The sequence below is a fragment of the Anolis sagrei genome, chromosome 2, assembly GCF_037176765.1.
Source record: "Anolis sagrei isolate rAnoSag1 chromosome 2, rAnoSag1.mat, whole genome shotgun sequence".
Lineage (NCBI taxonomy): Eukaryota > Metazoa > Chordata > Lepidosauria > Squamata > Dactyloidae > Anolis > Anolis sagrei.
Window position 1 is genome coordinate 158,919,098 of NC_090022.1, and position 18,785 is coordinate 158,937,882.

The window sequence follows — 18,785 nt, forward strand, 5'->3', positions numbered from 1 at the left end:
AGTTTTTGAATTGCCTCCAATAGGAAACAACATGACTGTGAGTGGAGTTTAACTACACCAGGTATGGGCAAACTTTGGCCCTCCAGGTGTTTTGGACTTCAACTCCCACAATTCCTAACAGCCGGTAGGCTGTTAGGAATTGTGGGAGTTGGATCCAAAACATCTGGAGGGCCAAAGTTTGCCCATGCCTGAGCTACACTCACCTATGCAGCCTCAAATTATACTTGTCTCTACATTTCATGTCAACATATTAGATGTGAGCCAGCATGTCTTATTTCATTGTGTCTTTCCAGGTACCTTTATGGGAAGAAAGTCGAAGGTGTAGCCTTTGTCCTCTTTGGAGTGAAAATTGACGATGACAAAAAGAGTATTGCAGACTCACTCAGGAGAATACCAGTAAGTTGACCCATACATCTTGGCGGGGGAGAGTGAGAAGGCTGTAGAAAGGGTATACAGCTTTGATTTCTTTTCTTTTTCAATGTTCTTTATCTTCTTTCTAGATTCAAGAAGGGGAGGGAGAAGCAGTCCTGACAAAAGAAATGCTTCTGACCCGATTTCGCAACCCGAATGAGCTTGTTGGGCACTCTCTCTACATCTCTGTAACAGTGATGACAGAATCAGGTGAGTTGTGTGACTTCTTTGTGGATTAGCAGATGGTTCATAAAGGGAAATCCTGGAGTTTGACATATTGAATTAATTCCAATGTCTGGATGTCTATTTTGACCTTTGACTAATTCAGAATCCCATATGATATACAAGGATTTATTTATATACTAGCCATCCCCTGCCACACATTGCTGTGGCCCACATGGGCATTCTGTGTGGGAGGTTTGACCCAATTCTATTGTTGGTGGGGTTTGGAATGTTCTGTGATTGTAGGTGAACTATAAATCCCAGCAACTACAACTCCCAAATGTCAGGATTCTATTTTCCCCAAACTCCACCAATGTTCACATTTGGGCATATTGAGTCTTCGTATAGAGTTAGGTCCAGGCCCATCATCGTTTGAGTCCACAGTGCTCTCTGGATTTAGGTGAACTACAACTCAAAAACCAAAGGACACTGTCCACCAAACCCTTCCAGTATTTTCTGTTCGTCATGGGAGAACTCTGTGCCAAGTTTGCTTCAGTTCCCTCATTGGTGAAGTTCAGAATGCTTTTTGGTTGTAGGTGAACTATAAATCCCAGCAACTACAACTCCCAAATGACAAAATCAATTTTTTTGAGTGGATGACATACATTGGGTTGTTAGGCGTCTTGTGTCCAAATTTGGTGTCAATTCCCCCAGTGATTTTTGAGTTATGTTAATCCCACAAACAAACATTACTTTTTTATTTATATAGATTATTATTTATTTCAAACATTTGTATCCCGTTGTCATGAATGACTTTTCAATGACTTTAAAACAGTGGTTCTCAACCTGGGGTCCCCAGATGTTTTTGGCCTACAACTCCCAGAAATCCCAGCCAGTTTACCAGCTGTTAGGATTTCTGGGAGTTGAAGGCCAAAAACATCTGGGGACCCCAGGTTGAGAACCACTGCTTTAAAGCATACTATATATAAGTATATAAAGCCCTAAATGGCCCCATCCCAAATTACTTGTCTGAACACATCTCTCCTTATGAACCATCACAGAGATTAAGATCCGAGGAGGAGGCCCTGCTTTCCATCCCGCCATTGTCACGGGCACGATTGGTGGGGACGAGAGACAGGGCCTTCTCGGTGATTGCTCCCGGCTATGGAACTTCCTTCCTGGTGAGATCAGGTCGGCCCCCTCTCTCCTGTCCTTTAGAAGGATGGTAAAAAAACTTGGCTGTGGGACCAAGCTTTCGGGACAGGGCAATAAAGAAGCAATAGGAAAGATTACCAGGCTAATTAGATTTGAAGCGGATGACTAGTACGGTTTTAAATGGTGTATTTTAATATTTTGATAAATGTTTTTAATGTTTACGTATGTATATAAGAATTTGTGTCCCAGCATTGGTTTGCCGTGCTCCGCCCTCAGTCCCCTTCAGGGTGAGAAGGGCAGAATACAAAAGTTTTAAATAATAAATAAATAAACAAACAAATAAATAAATATATCAAAATACAGAAAAATATTTGCACATACAGATTCTATGCAACTTTTAATTACAGTCCAGCAAGCAGGTAGTTAGTCATTGCAGGCCTCAATATTTTACTGATGTCTCCAAAATTATTAACTCCACTCATACAACTTCCATTCTTCCATTTATTCCCACACACCATTATTAAATTCACATTTCTCAAATCTGCAATAATATTTTCATGGCACATCCTCAAACCCGAGGGGGGACTCAGGGCGGCTTACAACGGCAGCAATTAGATGCTAACAACATACAAAACACATTACAATGCAACATTACACAGTAAATAAAACATTAGGTTTAAAACCATTTGAAAACATTATTATTAATCATATAGCCAAATCCGAGTTTGATTCAACAATCAATGCCTGTCCATAGTCAAATCTCAAAAACATTGTAACTGCTATCGAACCTGCTGCCCAAAAACCTGGTCCCAAAACCATGTTTTGAGCTTCCTAAGGAACAGGAGGGATAGTGCTGACCTAATTTTGCTGGGGAGTGTATTCCACAGGTGGGGGGCCAGTACTGAGAAGGTCCTGTCTTTTGTCTGTGGTGCCTTGGTTCTTTTTGCTTACCATAGCAGCATCTGTCTAAGTATGCATCTACGGTGTAGAATTAATGCAGTTTGACACCACTTTAACTGCTATGGCTCAATGCTAGGGAATCAGGAATAGGAATGGTATTTTTACAAAGTCTTTAGCCTTCTCTATCAAAGAATGCTGGTGCCTCACTAACAAGAAATCTGTATTTATAGTGATGTCAAGCTGCATTAATTCTACACCTGGTTTATTTTAAGTTTCAATTCTGCATTATTAACAGCAATGTAAGACATTGCCTTTTCTGTGTATATTCCTTATTGTTGTGAGCTAATATGCCAATTCTCTGTGACCTTTTCTTCACAATATGTAAGTTTCTATTGTTGGTTTAATCCACAGGGTATATTTATGGACAAGCATGTGCAGAAATGTTCCTTGAGGACAGTTGGTTTGAAAATGCATGCACTGTGGTTGTATATACTGCATGCACTCTTTTAATATTTCTCTCTCCTTCAAACAATCTGGATTTTATTCTGTGCCCTCCCCCTTTTTTTTTCAGGGAGCGACATGGTGGTGGCTGAGAGAAGCGGCATTAAAATAGTGACATCTCCCTATCAGATCCTCTTCACTAAAACCCCAATGTTTTTCAAGCCAGGGATGCCTTACGAACTGATGGTAATTTTCTTTGAAATCCCTTTTCATCTCACAGCCCAGTTTCAGACATTCAGGTGGTGTCTTCAGATTGAGACACACAAGTAAAATTCTCCCAAAGTTTCTGATGATGGCAATATCCTGGGGACAGTGATTTAACATTGGGAGGGATGCCATGCTCCACATTCAGTCACATTTTTGGAATTACTTCACAGGTGTTTGTCACCAGCCCTGATGGTTCCCCAGCTGCCCGTGTCCCCGTGGTATCAGAGCCCATTCGGGCTGAGGCAACCACCCAGAACGATGGGACAGCCAAGCTGATCCTGAACACACCAGTAGACAGACAAGAGCTGAGAATCACTGTAAGTCACTCTGAGATTATGTTACATTTTCCCCCAAAGCACTGTGGATATCTGGGGGGGGGGGGGCTGTCTTACTTTCTCGGCACAGAACTAAAACTGTTGGCACACATTTAGAGTAAAGCCTACGGCTCAATAGCAGAGTTCTAGGACTGTATTGGACTGACCTTGAAGGAGCTGGGGGTGGTGACGGCCGACAGGGAGCTCTGGCGTGGGCTGGTCCATGAGGTCACGAAGAATCGGAGACGACTGAACAAATGAACAACAACAACAAGGGCTGTATTTACATGTGCCTTAATTTCATGAAGCCCTCATGCTAGTCCTCATGCCAAAACTGCCTGTGAAAAGGCCGTTCATTAAGAAGGAAGAAGGATGATGCCTTTGTGAGAAGGAGGTGGCAGAAAAGGTGGGGAGGAAGGAAGAAGGGATGAAGAAAAGAGCAAGAGAAAAGGACAGCTGTGTCCATGTCTGACCTCGGCCGCCAGTGTCATTGTCATCCTCCACACAATAGATTCCCACTTAGGAATGATGGCCCTTGATGAAAAAAATATTCCCAGCCCTGAGTCACTCTGGACCGTGCTCTGACCTACAAGAAGCATTGCCTGAATATCAAGCAAAAAGTGGGCGCTAGAAACAATATCATACGAAAGCTGACTGGCACAACCTGGGGATCACAACCAGACACAGTGAAGACATCTGCCCTTGCGCTATGCTACTCTGCTGCTGAGTATGCATGCCCAGTGTGTAATACATCTCACCACACTAAAACAGTGGATGTGGCTCTTAATGAGACATACCGCATTATCACGGGGTGTCTGCGCCCTACACCACTGGAGAAATTACACTGTTTAGCTGATACTCCACTACCTGAGATCCGCTGGGAAGTAGCAGCCAATAGTGAAAGGACCAAGGCAGTGACATCTCCAGCTTATCCCTTGTTTGGGTATCAGCCAGCACGTCAATGACTTAAATCAAGAAATAGTTTTCTAAGATCTACAGAGACACTCGCTGGAACACCTCAGCAAGCGAGAGTCCAAAAGTGGCAGGCTCAAACTCAGAACCTCAACCAATGGCTGATACCAAATGAGAAACTCCCCCCTGGACACACAGAAGACTGGGTGACTTGGAAGGCGCTGAACAGACTGTGCTCTGGCACCACAAGATGCAGAGCCAACCTTAAGGGCTACAAAGTGGAATCCATGATGTGCGAGTGTGGAGAAGAGCAAACTACAGACCACCTGCTGCAATGCAACCTGAGCCCTGCCACATGCACAATGGAGGACCTTCTTGCGACAACACCAGAGGCACTCCAAGTGGCCAGATACTGGTCAAAGGACATTTAATCAACTACCAAGCTTGCAAACTTTGTGTTTTTTTATCTGTTTGTTTGTTTTGTTCTGTTAGAAGTATAATACAATGGTCTGGTTGCCCCTGACATGATAAATAAATAGCCTTGGTATAATAATAATATTTATTTATTTGATCAGTCATATGACCATTTCAAAATAACCTTGGTATAGAATATTCCAAATTTATTTGTTGACATTTGCAAAGGGCTTATGGCCAGGAAAGGTCTCTTTATCCTCTGATGCTGTTGACTCCTTTCTTGAGTTTCCTGACAACTATCATATCCTACCGTTTATATATACTGAAGTTGTATTTACCTGCTGATCTCATAACAGAATTCAGTTCTTTCATCTTGATGATGCAGGTTACCCCATAGATGTACTTCACAGGTCTTGATAGGTACAAGATATTTGGTAATTTATCCTTCCTAAGACATTATCCCCCCTCCTTCCAATGAATTTCTTTCTCACCTACTCTAGGTAAAAACCAATGACGCAAGACTACCAAATGAACGCCAGGCGACCAAGACTATGGTGGCTGCAGCCTACCAAACCCAAGGTGGATCTGGAAACTTTCTCCATTTAGCAGTTTCATCTGTAGAACTCAAGGCTGGGGACAACTTACCCATCAACTTCAACATTCGAAGCAACAATCAAAATGTCCTGAACAATGTCCAATATTTCACCTACATAGTAAGTGATATAGACCTGGACAGAATGGAAGAAAATGGTTCACATTCTTATTTGTTTGTTGACTTTCATTTGTTTTCAAAGGAGGAAGGGAAAACGTCTTGTCGTGTGTTGTGTGTCTAATCCTCACGGGAAAGCTGAATCCAAGAATCTTTCAAACTACTTAATCACACTAGAGAATGAGTCCACTTTAAATCCGGTTTCTGCCTCTTTCAGAATTCTGAAGATTGTAGTTTAGGGAGACTGTTAAAGGCTCCTCCCTAAACTACAAACCCCAGAATTCTGCAGGAGGTAGAAACTGGATTTAAACTGGATTCATTCTCTAGTATGATGCAGCCCTTCATCTTCTTAAAAACTCAGTTGAGATCAGCTTCTCCATCTAGCCCTTTTGGGGAGCCCACAGAAATAAGCAAACTTTCAAAGTTCACAATGCTTCATGAGAAAGTGAGTAATAGTTTTATTTCATTTATGGTGTATATGTGATCATAAGCCGGATCAGGGTATAGGGTGGCAACCTGTGCTTGATGGGGTTGCACTCCCCCTGAAGTCACAGGTCCGCAGCTTGGGTGTCCTCCTAGACTCATCACTAACGCTTGAAATTCAGGCGTCAGCAGTGGCTGGGAGGGCCTTCGCACAGTTAAAACTTGTGTGCCAGCTGCAACCGTACCCTGCAAAGTTGGATCTGGCCATGGTGGTCCACGCCTTAATCACCTCCAGATTGGATTACTGCAATGCACTCTACATGGGGCTGCCCTTGAAGACAGCCCGGAAATTTCAATTGGTTCAACAGGCGGTAGCCAGGCTACTAACTGGAGTTACTTACAGGGAGCGGTCAACTCCCCCTGTTTAAGGAGCTCCATTGGCTGCCGTTCATTTTCCAGTCCCAATTTAAGGTGCAGGTTCTTACCTACAAAGCCCTGAATGGTTTGGGACCCACCTACCTGTGTGACTGCATTTCTGTTTACGAACCCATGCAATCTCTTTGTTCATCTGGAGATGCACTGCTCTTGCTCCCGCCCCCTTCGAAGGCGTGCTTGGTGGGGACGAGGGAGAGGGCCTTCTCTATGGTGACCCCTGACTCTGGAACTCTCTACCTAAAGGTATCAAACAAGCCCCACTTTGGCAGTCTTTAGGAGGAGCTTGAAAACGTGGCTGTTCCATTGTGCCTTTTTTGAATGAAGGAAATAATGCCTGATCTGACCAATTTCCTTCTATACGTCCTCTGAAGCACTTTATCTGTCTGTTGGATTGATCCCCCCATATGACTCTTTAAAAACCCCATGCCTAGACATACCCTACTCTGTATACACCCAGGGTTTTAAAATTTTAATCTACATCTGGCCCTGCCATAATGTTTTAAAATATTTTGTGTGTTATTGCTTATTTGCTCAACTGTATTATTCATATTGTTTTATTTGCTTGCTTGTTTGTTGATGTGTTGTTGTATTTGTATCTTACGGGCTTGGCCCCAATGTAAGCCACCCCGAGTCCCTTCGGGGAGATGGTGGCAGGGTATAAATAAATTATTATTATTATTATTATTATTATTATTATTATTATTATGCCAATGCCTTTATCTTATCTTTGTGAGCCCCCCATTGTTTACACCACTCCTCATCCCTCTTAACCAATACATCTTTTTTATCATCAGATCTTGAGTAAAGGGAGCATACTCAAGGTTGGGAGGCAACCCAAAGCTCCTGGGCAAAATCTAGTGACCATGTCTCTGCCCATCACCCCCAAACTCATCCCTTCCTTCCGAGTTGTGGCTTACTACCAAGTGGGGAACAGCGAGATTGTGGCTGACTCTGTCTGGGTGGATGTGAAGGATACCTGCATGGGAACGGTAGGTCACCCTTTCTGCTGATATTATTTCTTAATGTGAACACAAGGCCTTCTCTTAGAGGAACTCAAGCAAAAATGTGCAAACTCTGACGTTTCCTGGGAAAGTTCTCCTGCGCCCCATTGTGGATTGTAGATTGAACTGTCTGTGCTATTTTGTTGTATAACTTTGAGAGAAGAAAGTGGGCAGGGGACTTCTAAATCATTTTGCAAACTTATTGACAAGCTGATCACACGAAAAGAGCACTTCTGCCAACAAAGCAATTTCCATGTTTTTGTTGCCTTTTCCAATAGCTGGTTGTGAAAGGAGCAACTGCAGCCGACAATCGAATTCATCAGCCAGGAGATGCAATGAAAATCAAAGTGGAAGGGGATGCGAATGCTCGGGTTGGCCTTGTGGCTGTGGACAAAGCTGTCTATGTTTTGAACAAAAAGCATAAGATAAGTCAGACTAAGGTAAGGCACATAATTCCATGGAGTTTGACACCTGTGATGTTGAAAGTTTTTCTGATTTAAAATGTGCTGGGTATTGTTTCATTGGGTTCTCTTCTATTCCAGATCTGGGATACAGTAGAAAAGAGTGACATTGGCTGTACCGCTGGCAGTGGTAGGAACAATGTAGGTGTGTTTGAAGGTGCTGGGTTGGCCCTGGAGACCAGCAACAAGCTTTCCACGAAACAAAGATCAGGTAGGATTGGAGTATGTCTAAAGCATGGAATGCTAGCTTTGAAAATTAATTTGACAATGTTAAATGTTAGACATCAGGAAAATTAATGCATTGCCACTAATAGTAATAACTCAAATCAGGCATCACCTGGACTACTGTGTTCTCTTCTGAGTGCCTCATTTTCAAGAAGTATCTTATATAAGAAGTTAGAGCATATTCAGCAAAGGGCAGCAAGAATGGTAAGAGATATGGAGAACAAAGCTGAAAGAGCTGGACATGTTCAGCTTGATGAAGACAAAATCAAGGGGTGAAATGATCATTCACAGAGAGGTGTCATATCTGTTTCCTTCTTCTGCAGAGGATGGGACCAGGTCTAATGGTTTTAAAGTGAAGAAGAATAGATTTCAATTGAACATTAGAAGGAACGTCTTAACAGGAAGAGTAGTCAGCAAAGGAACCAATTGGCCAGAGAGGTGGTAGGATCTCATTCTCTGACATCTTCAGTAATAGACTATGCAGCTCTGCTAGGGATGTTTTAGCTGGAGACACTGTATTGAACAGGGGATTCATCTCAATGGCTCATGAGGCCCCTTCCAACTCCATCATTTTATGATTATTTAATGTATAGGTTATTCAAATGGATGGACAACTGTGAAAGCTTCGGGGTGTTTTTTTTTTTTTTTTTTGTCCTGAGATCCTACAAAAACATTATGGAACTCGCAAAGTAACTCTTTATTTCCAAGTTCTGAATGTGTGATATGACAAAGAATTCTAGTTTGAGAAACAACACATGTAACCTATAGGCTATGGCTACATGGTCTATAACATTCAGGTTTAGCATCTTATGAGCTTTTGAAAGGATTCGCATCTTATGAAAAAAAATGCTCTAGGATGCCCATCAGAGGCTGCTGGAGTACAGGATCTTGAAGTTGGCAATGTCTTGCAAATCAATCAAGGCTAAGAAAAAAATAAGTTTCTAAAGGTTCATCTAGACCAGTGGTTTTCAACCTGTGATTCCCCAGATATTTTGCCTTCAACTCCCAGAAATCCTAACAGTTGGTAAACTGACTGGGATTTCTGGGAGTTATTGGCCGAAACACCTGGGGACCCACAGGTTAAGAATCACAGATCTAGGCTGCAGAATGAATGCTGTTTGACACAATTTTACTACTGTAACCCAATAGCATGGGATCTTAGGAGTTGTCCTGGGACTCTCTGGACTGCTGAAAAAGAAAAATCAGCACTATTTGGCAGCCTTCTCTGCCAATGATTCCCATGTTTCCATAGCACTGAACCATAACAGTTAAGGCAGTGTCAAATTGCATTAAATCTAAAGTGTAGATGCACCTTAAAAACCAGCTTTGGTTGTTTGGACCAGATGAAACTTGGGTTCACACTGGTTGCCAAGTTGCTGCCCCAAAGAAGACCCAGTATGAATGTTTTTGGATTGAAATGGGGGCCATCAAGGGCTCATGAGATAGGTGGAGGTGTGAAATAAAAAGCTTTAAGATTGCAGTCCTTTTCTCTTACGTATGAGAGTAAGCCCCAGTCACTTCTTCAATAAGCCTGCATAGGATCAATAGAAATGTGTGTGAGATCATAGAATTCAGCACTGTTTCCTTTTTTCATGTCATGGCAACAATGTCTTCTTTTTACCTTCCCAACCTTTCAGATCTGAAGTGCCCCAAAGTTGCAAAACGGAGACGCCGTCGCTCTATACAGTTACTGGAGTCTAAAACAGGCAAAGGTATGTGTCAAGACCCCAGGGAACAAGAATGTTTGAGTTTGAATGAATAACGTTGAAAAATATGCACTAGATTGGAAGACTATTCAAGCCTTAATGCTGTAGGAGGGACTCTCTTTGGAGAGTTATTTCCAAATACTGTAGGTGATACTGCACTAGGGGGACCGGTTTTCTGTCTTAGCATATGAGAACATTGCTCAGTGAAACTCCTGGTGGTTTCCTAAGGATATCAGGTTGCGGTGCTGTTCAGACAAGTGGCCTAGATCCAGTTCTTAGAAGGTTTCCAAATTGCAAAGCTGGGGAAAAACTGTGTCTAAGGAAGCAGCTGCCATCCAGAAAGGACAACACCAGGCTTAGACTGTCCATACACTGCCATATAATGCAGATGAAATCTGCATTGTATGGTCAATGCAGATCCATATAATTCAGTTTAATGGCACTGAACTGCATTCTAAGTGTCTACACTGACCATCTAATGCAGATTCAAGATGTATTATATGCAGGTATAGATCCAGCCTTGGGCAGAAAAGTAGTCTGCCACATTCCTATCATTTCAAACTTGGGTGGCCAAGTAACAAAGCTAGGAAAACTTCCATTGTCAGACTACAACTCCCATAATCTCCCAGGCAGTGTGGCCAGTGAATGTGTTGACATGCAATTCTGGGAGCCGTAACCCAATATACAGTGAGCATTTGTGGGTTCGACTTTTGTGGATTTGAGTAAGTTTTTCTCTCTAGGAATTTCTAGGTCCTGTAGCATGACTCTGTGTTCAGTTTCTGCCAGAAGATGAGCACAGAATCACACTGGAGCACCAAGAGATTCCTGGAAAAAAATAATAATCTAGGAATGTTTAGGCCTTCCAGTGTGATTTTATGGTAGTTGACCACAACTAATGCCAGAAAACCTAGAGATCCCCCAACAGGTGTTCTTTCAGTGGGACTTTTAGTCACAGTTTTAACTTTTGAGAGATTCTTGTACCTCTAAAATTAATGAATGTCAAAAAGCAGCTATCGTACCATTCCTAAACTGACAGGCTGCCCAGTACCTAAGAATTTGGAAACAAAATGGGAACTTCTCAAATGGTAATGGAAGAAGTTTACTCACTTTCAGAATCTCTAGGTATGCATATAAAGCATATATCAGTGTATACATTAAAACACACACACACATGTTTTAATTGCTTTTCACCAAATGGTTGAAAAAGAACACATATTCCTATGGTGTCCCTCACCCAGGGGATGCTAAGGATATTAACTCAATGGAGGGAAAGTAAATAGAAGAGGGATTGAATTAGCCTGTTTGATGGAAATCCTGATGGTGGAACAAAGAACACTCCTATTAATACCTGGAGCTACGCTACCATATGGCCTTGAAGCCATTACTGGGTGGTTGCATGCCAGTAGGCTGAGGGTGAATTCAGCAAAGACAGAGATCCTCTGGTTGGGCTGCCTGGACAGAGGGGTGATCTGGTTGTCTACCCTGGATGGTGTGACATTACGCCCATCATCCTTGGTAAAGAGTCTGGGAGTCCTTTTAGACCCTCTGCTGACGATAGAGGCCCAGGCCTCCACTGCGAGCAGAGTCGCATTTTTCCATCTGCATCAGGCTAGGCGGCTGGCTTCCTATTTGTCCAGGGACAACCTGGCCACAGTGGTCCAGGCTACAGTTATCTCAAGGTTGGACTATTGTAATGCCCTTTACATAGGCTTGCCTTTATCGGTGATCTGGAAACTTAAACTAGTGCAAAATGTTGCTGCCCGGCTTCTCACAGGGGTTCCAGCGAGGTGCCACATCACTTCAATCTTGCAGCAACTGCACTGGTTGCCGATTGAGCACCGGATTACCTTCAAAGTGCTGATTCTTACCTTTAAGGCCTTATATGGTCTGGGACTGGAGTACCTGAGGGACCGCCTCACCCTTACCAATCCCCGACATCACTTCGTTCAGATGATCAGAATCTCCTTGAAGTTCCCAATTTTAGGACCATTCACCTGATGTCTACGAAGCGTAGAGCTTTCACGGTGGTGGCTCCTTATCTGTGGAATGCTTTGCCAGCAGGAACACAAGCTCTCCGAGATTTACTTGTTTTTCATTGAGCTTGCAAAAATTATTTATTTAGGGTGGCATTTGAATTTTGCTGATCGAAGTTTTTCTTGATCTTATATGTAATGTATCACATGTGTATATTGTAAACCGCTCCGAGCCTTCGGGGAGTGGCGGTATATAAAACTGATTAATAAATAAATAAATATGGGACATTCATTGATGGATCAAATAACGGATTATCAAATGGATAACATGGATATCAGTCAAGGATGTAGCATCGAAAAGTGAAAAAACTTGCAGTGTATAACATCTATCAAAAAGTGAAATAAGGTTCATATATTTCTAGAAGCCGGGTAGAAAAAAGGATATTTGAATTTTGGTTGGATAATGTATTGTCGAAGGCTTTCATAGCTGGAATCACTGGGTTGTTGTAGGTTTTTTCAGGCTATATGGCCATGGTCTAGAGGCATTCTCTCCTGATGTTTCACCTGCATCTATGGCAAGCATCCTGAGGATGCTTGCCATAGATGCAGGTGAAACGTCAGGAGAGAATGCCTCTAGACCATGGCCATATAGCCCGAAAAAACCTACAACAACCCATTTGATGGGTAGCTATTTCTGCTATATTTGCTGTGCTGTTTAGCAATAGTAGTTTAGGGGAAACCTTTTTGATGCCTCATGAAAGTTATATATATATATTCCAGCGGCTCAGTATACTGACAAGAAGATTCGAAAGTGCTGTGAAGATGGGATGTTTGAAAATCCAATGGGATACAGCTGTGAAAAGCGTGCAGAATACATTGATGATCAAAATGAGTGCAAGAATGTATTCCTCGAATGTTGCCGTTTCATCAAAAACATACGAGATCAGAATCAACGAGAGGAAGAACTTCAACTGGCAAGAAGCAAGTAGAACTTCTTTATTTCCTTGCAAAGCTATCTGCAAGATAATATCACATGTGTATGTGTGTGTAAAATATGAATGAATTAAAGGGTGAAGTTTTTGAAATGAATGAAATTGGGGATTTGTTTTCCATGATGTATACATGGAATGAGCCAAGAGGTTGAGAGGTGAAGAATTTAAATTGTACATGATCTTGATTAAGGTCTTGTCCCTAAACATGCAGAAGAATGGTTTTGTAGACATTCTGACGAGGGTAAAATGAGAAAATATTGATGTATACTCAGAGGTGGCCCTAGGTAATTTTCAACAGTAAGCAAACAGTATTTTGGTGCACTCTCCCCCCCCCCCCCCGCCAACCAATCATTGATATGGAGCAGGAATAAGAGGGGTGAGGCAAAGCTCAAGTGCCCGGCCCCTTCGGGAAGAGGATCGCCCGGCAGTGAGGCAAGGAAGCCGAGGCTCCCCCCAGACTGCTATGGCTGTTGTGAGCCAAGGGGACGCTTTTCAAGTGGTGGTGAGGGGCATTTACAGAGGCGCCTCTGCGCCCCTGGCAAAAAAAGTGTACTGCGACCACTTACATTGCGTAATGGACGAGCCGCCCCTGTGTATACTCCATGTACATTAATTCTCTAAGAACATTGTCTAAGGATAGGTCTACCTTTGAGAAAAAGTGAGACCACTGTATTGGCTTCTCTGTGGTGGCAAGGGTTGTCCATTAGTCACACTCAACAGTGAGGACCTGTATTATGAACTTCAGAACTCCTGTTACAGTCTCTCCATATCAGACTTGTGATGGCAGAAAATATGGGTAACATAGAGACAATAAGCAGTAGCTAGCTACTAAGGGTGTGTACAACTCAAAAAACTGCTTTGTTTGTCTTAACAAAAATAATGAGACCGCTGTTTTGATTAAGTGTTTTGAAAAAAACATAAGGGGGCCGTGAGGGAACTTATTATTACTATTATTATTATTACTATTATTATTATTATTATTATTTATACCCTGCCACCATCTCCCCGATGGGGACTCGGGGCAGCTTACATGAGGCTAAGCCCAAACAACCAATTACAGCAAATAAAACCAAAAACACAAACCAAAAACGCAGATAATAAACAACAACATCATAATTACATAAAACATTATGTGAATGCATAACAATATAAAATTACAATAAACAATCACAGTGACAATGGACAGGCTACATGTAATGATTAAAAGAAAAAAAACGAATTAAAAACTGATTTAAAACTCAAGTGAGATAAAGGAGAAGCAGGTTATTTGCGGAGGAGAGTTCATTATAGCAGAGTATGTGGAATCAAGCTTTCCCACAAAGGTGGGGGGGGGGGGGCGTATACTATTACAGAGTTCCGAAAATGTTGTTAGTTTTTCATTATGTTATTCTCCCATAATAATAATGACGCTCCTCCCTCTCTTCGGTTTAGGGTTATCATGATGAAACTTACTACAATTGTAGCACATATTTACTACTACAGCAAAGTTTATTGATTAGTCCACTAACCGTATCAACATTAAAAACTAAAAAAACAGAAACATACACAAATAGACAATAATCACTATCCTAGGACTCCCATAATAGTGAACTAAATACATTCAACTTTATTAAGTTAAAAGATAATTATAAATGTCATCATTAAAATGCCAAGGTAAAATTTCAAACTACAAAAATTAAAAACGAAGGTTAAAACAAAGGTTAAAATAGACCAGCTATTAGACAATCCCAAGCCAGTTCAGATATCTGCGTTACCCCTACAGTTTACCCCAATCTCCTCCAGAAACGCAGTTCTCATCTGCATTGCCTTATGAAGGAAAAGGGCTGTTTGGTGTGTTATCTTAGCATTCTGACCAGCCAATATTTACTACTCTAAGCCACCACCACCCCAAGTTTCAGAACGTTTCGCTCATCCACTGATTTTTAGGATTTTTTTAAAAATCTCTCTCTTACTAAGAGGAGGAGAAGAGACACAGCTTGCAGAAAGAAGAAGAAAAATAGAAGCAGCTGCCATTCCCAGTTGGCTCAGAGAATCCTAGGATTGAAGTCCAAACTGTAATTGGTTGAGAAAGAGCATGTGATGCAGCTCCCTTGCCTTTCCCTTGTATCCAATAAGAGTCTGAGTCTATTTTGAAAAAAATCAATAAAATATTAATTCATTTAAGGATTTTTTTTGTTTAGATTAGGAGGAGTTCCATTTTGAAATTCTTTAATATGAATTTATATGAATTTATTTAACTTACTAATTACCCCACGAAATTTTGCACACTCCTAGTAACTTCCAGAGCAAATCCTTAAATTTCATTAATATTTCACTGATTTTTTTCAAAGTAGATGGAGACTTTGTGGGATAAAAGGGAAAGGTGAGGGAGTTGTATCACATTATTTTCCCTCTGAACAAGAAAGTTTTCAAAAAATTCAACATTTTAGACTTTATGTACCCTCTTAAGCAGAAATCCCAATACCATGTGATTTTAACTGATGTTTTAATGCTATGTTTTAATGGGTTTGGTTTTAACGCTTTTGTTTATTCACCGATATATTAATATATGGCATTGAATTGTTGCTTTTGTATGACCGCCCTGAGTGCCCTTTGGGGTTGAGAAAGGTAGGATATAAGTGTGGTAAATAAATAAATAAATACCAAGATAATCACAATCACACATGCCTTGTATTTTTCTAGGTGACAATGAGGAGTTTATTACAGAAGAAGAAGATATTGTCTCTAGGACTGAATTTCCAGAGAGTTGGTTGTGGGAAACGAAAGTGCTGACTGAGGCTCCTAATGATCAAGGGTAAGCATCTTCTGTATTCTCTGTATATCAACCTACTGAATGCAAATTGATTCGTCCCATAGAATTCCTCCATGATCACAAAGTCAGCTTTGACAGTAGATCAGTAAGAGTGTTGCTCTAGAATTCTCCAATTATTCTAATTATTAATTAATATTAAATTTATTTATACCCCGCCATTCTCCCTGTGAGGACTCAAGGTGACTTGAGTACTCAATCCGAAAAATAAAAAACAATTAAATAGTAACAGTGTGGTAGATAAAGTATTTATATTGACTTGTGGATAGGTCAATTAAAGTTTTTTCAGTTGTGACACTACACTTGCTGTGTAGTGTCACAATTTTTCTTTATTTTTATTTTTGTTTTTACAATGAGTATGTGTATGTGGTTAACCGGATATTGAAATACCCAAAAGCTGGCAATCATTCTGAAATGAAGGTGTCCATTTCAGAGTTAAAATTCAGTCTATGTGAGGATGGGAAATGGGTAAAATTCATGGTGGGAAGGCTTCTAAAGGACTTCATTTTGTCATCCACATCTGGCAAGCATGGCGACAATTTTCCTTTTTTCCCATGCATTTATGCATGTAGAGGCGGATGAGCTCCCTCTATCAGCTCCAGCTCCTCATGCGGGGACATGAGAGAAGCCTCCCACAAGGATGATAAAAACATCAAATCATCCAGGCGTCCCCTGGGCAACGTCCTTGCAGATGGCCAATTTTCTCACACCAGAAGTGACTTGCAGTTTCTCAAGTCACTTCTGACATGACAAAAATAAATAAAATAAAATAAAATAAAAATCTCTACATTTTTGAATATGTGGAAAGGTGCTTCCATTTCAGAATACCTGCATTATTCAAATGTGCAGATATCGGGATGCATGAATATACTGAACTTAAAAAAATCAACAGCGTGCTTGCTGGACATGAATGCAAAGATAAAAGCCCTTTGGGGCCCTTCTCACTATGAACTTTGTCCATTGTCCATATCCAGAGGCCTGTCATTCTCTGCTCATGGGGATGTGTGAAAGAATAATAAAATATTAATAATAATAAAATGGAGCCCCCGGTGGCACAGTGGGTTAAACCCCTGTGCCGGCAGGACTGAAGACTGACAGGTCACAGGTTCGAATCCAGGGAGAGGCGGATGAGCTCCCTCTATCAGCTCCAGCTCCTCATGTGGGGACATGAGAGAAGCCTCTCACAAGGATGATAAAAACATCAAATCATCCGGGTGTCCCCTGGGCAACGTCTTTGCAGACGGCCCATTCTCTCACACCAGAAGTGACTTGCAGTTTCTCAAGTTGCTCTAGTCATGACAAAATTAAGAATAATAAAATAATAATACATGTTTAATTAAATATTTATAATTTTATGGAATACACGAATCTTCATATTTGTGAAAGTTAGGGGTGCCCAGCCATGTGTAGATCTCAAGGGTGGATGGAAGGAGCAGGACAGGGGGAGGACAGAAGTTGCAATCTTTCATGCCTCTCGATATGGAAAAAGAAAGCTCAGCAAAGTTGTAGGAAATGAGTGGTCAATGGGGGAGAGAAATGAAGGGGGAGAGTCACCTGTGTTTAGGTTGGTTTTCAGGATCTTGTAGGAGGAAGGACTCAATGGAGATGGAGACCTTATTCTGTGGTATCAAGGTAACTCAACTCCTGGGATTTCACAGAGCAGAGTATTTATATGCTCATTCATATACACATGTGGGATGAAGAGATTATGGGTGAAAGTGGGGAGAAATGGAAAAGGGGGTAAGAGAACCATCCAATGCAGGTCAGGAAAACAAAACAGACAGGAAAACTAATCAGATGGTTGGTATGGATATGCACATAACAGCCACATATAAGACAAGAAGGAGAAAAAAATGCAGCTGTATGACTGAAAATAATTGGATACAGTTAATATGTGGACATGGTAGAAACACCGTATTTTATAGTTGTAACATGGTGTGGAGGAAATCTGTGTTTTAGTTTGGATTGAAATAGGTGAGTAGTGGCTTCAGTGGGGTCAAACTAGGGCAGAATACTACTCACCGGAGCTGGGATTTAGACCTCATATGGATTAATCCAGAGTTGTAAAATTCAGGGAGTACATTTTTAAAAATATTTTTGCCTAGTGAAGAAGCCAGGGGAGCTTTGAAAGTTTTTGGGATGTATTGTATGCATTTTTGGATGGTCCAATTCTGTTTTTATTTTATTTTTATTTTATTTCATTTGTTTATTTTCTTTTATTTTTGTTTATTGTAATTTGTTTATTGCTGTTTTCTGATCTTGAATGGTGCATTTTGTTATGTGGCAGCACAGTTACTCTGGATATGTTTCCTTCATTCCTGTGTGAGAGAAAAGATTTCTGGGTTGTTGTAGGTTTTTTCGGGCTGTATGGCCATGGTCTAGAGGCATTCTCTCCTGACGTTTCACCTGCATCTATGGCAAGCATCCTCAGAGGTAGTGAGGTCTGTTGGAACTAGGAAAAAGGGTTTATATATCTGCGGAATGACCAGGGTGAGACAAAGGACTCTTGTCTGCTGGAGCTAGGTGTAAATGTTTCAACTGACCACCTTGATTAGCATACAATGGGCTGACTGTGCCTGGAGCAAACTTTTGTTGAGAGGTAATTAGATTTCATTCAGTTCTGATGCCGGAACTGTTTGCCTTTTCTTTCTGACTGCTCAAGTCTGAGGAGCAGACTGAAAAAGGATGATGATGATATCTGTTGTGAAATGACATCCTGTATAAAAAAAAACTCCCTTAAAAGTTGCTGAACAGTAGTGATAGTAAATGGATCAGATGAAGATCCTTTTCTTTCTTTTTTAACTTTGACTGGAACTGGGTATTCTGCTTCTGAAAACAGCAAAGTATCCAATATGTGGACACTTTTCTTCTTTGGGATTCCTGGGAAAGCTTTCCTATATCCTAGTCTGTTTCCCATTGCCACTCTATTTCACTGGTGGCCACTGGCAGGGATAAATGGAAAGTTGTCACATAGGGAAATGGAGAAGTTGTCTAGATGTTAGGAAGAAGTATATGCCCAGTAATAGCTATATAGACATTAGGATATATCTATTTCCCACCTTAGTTTACATATTG

General features: G+C 41.2%; 1 protein-coding gene across 1 annotated transcript in view; it reads left to right on the plus strand.

Moving 5' to 3' along the window:
* C3 (complement C3) overlaps window positions 1-18,785 on the plus strand; it is a 76,002-nt gene that overhangs the window by 19,031 nt on the left and 38,186 nt on the right. The window contains exons 8-18 of the mRNA XM_067463984.1: window positions 294-396; window positions 501-621; window positions 3,200-3,315; window positions 3,507-3,653; window positions 5,477-5,689; window positions 7,338-7,532; window positions 7,823-7,984; window positions 8,087-8,216; window positions 9,868-9,942; window positions 12,690-12,890; window positions 15,584-15,695. Of these exons, the coding sequence (XP_067320085.1) occupies window positions 294-396; window positions 501-621; window positions 3,200-3,315; window positions 3,507-3,653; window positions 5,477-5,689; window positions 7,338-7,532; window positions 7,823-7,984; window positions 8,087-8,216; window positions 9,868-9,942; window positions 12,690-12,890; window positions 15,584-15,695 (1,575 nt within the window). The remainder of the gene's footprint in view (window positions 1-293; window positions 397-500; window positions 622-3,199; window positions 3,316-3,506; window positions 3,654-5,476; window positions 5,690-7,337; window positions 7,533-7,822; window positions 7,985-8,086; window positions 8,217-9,867; window positions 9,943-12,689; window positions 12,891-15,583; window positions 15,696-18,785) is intronic.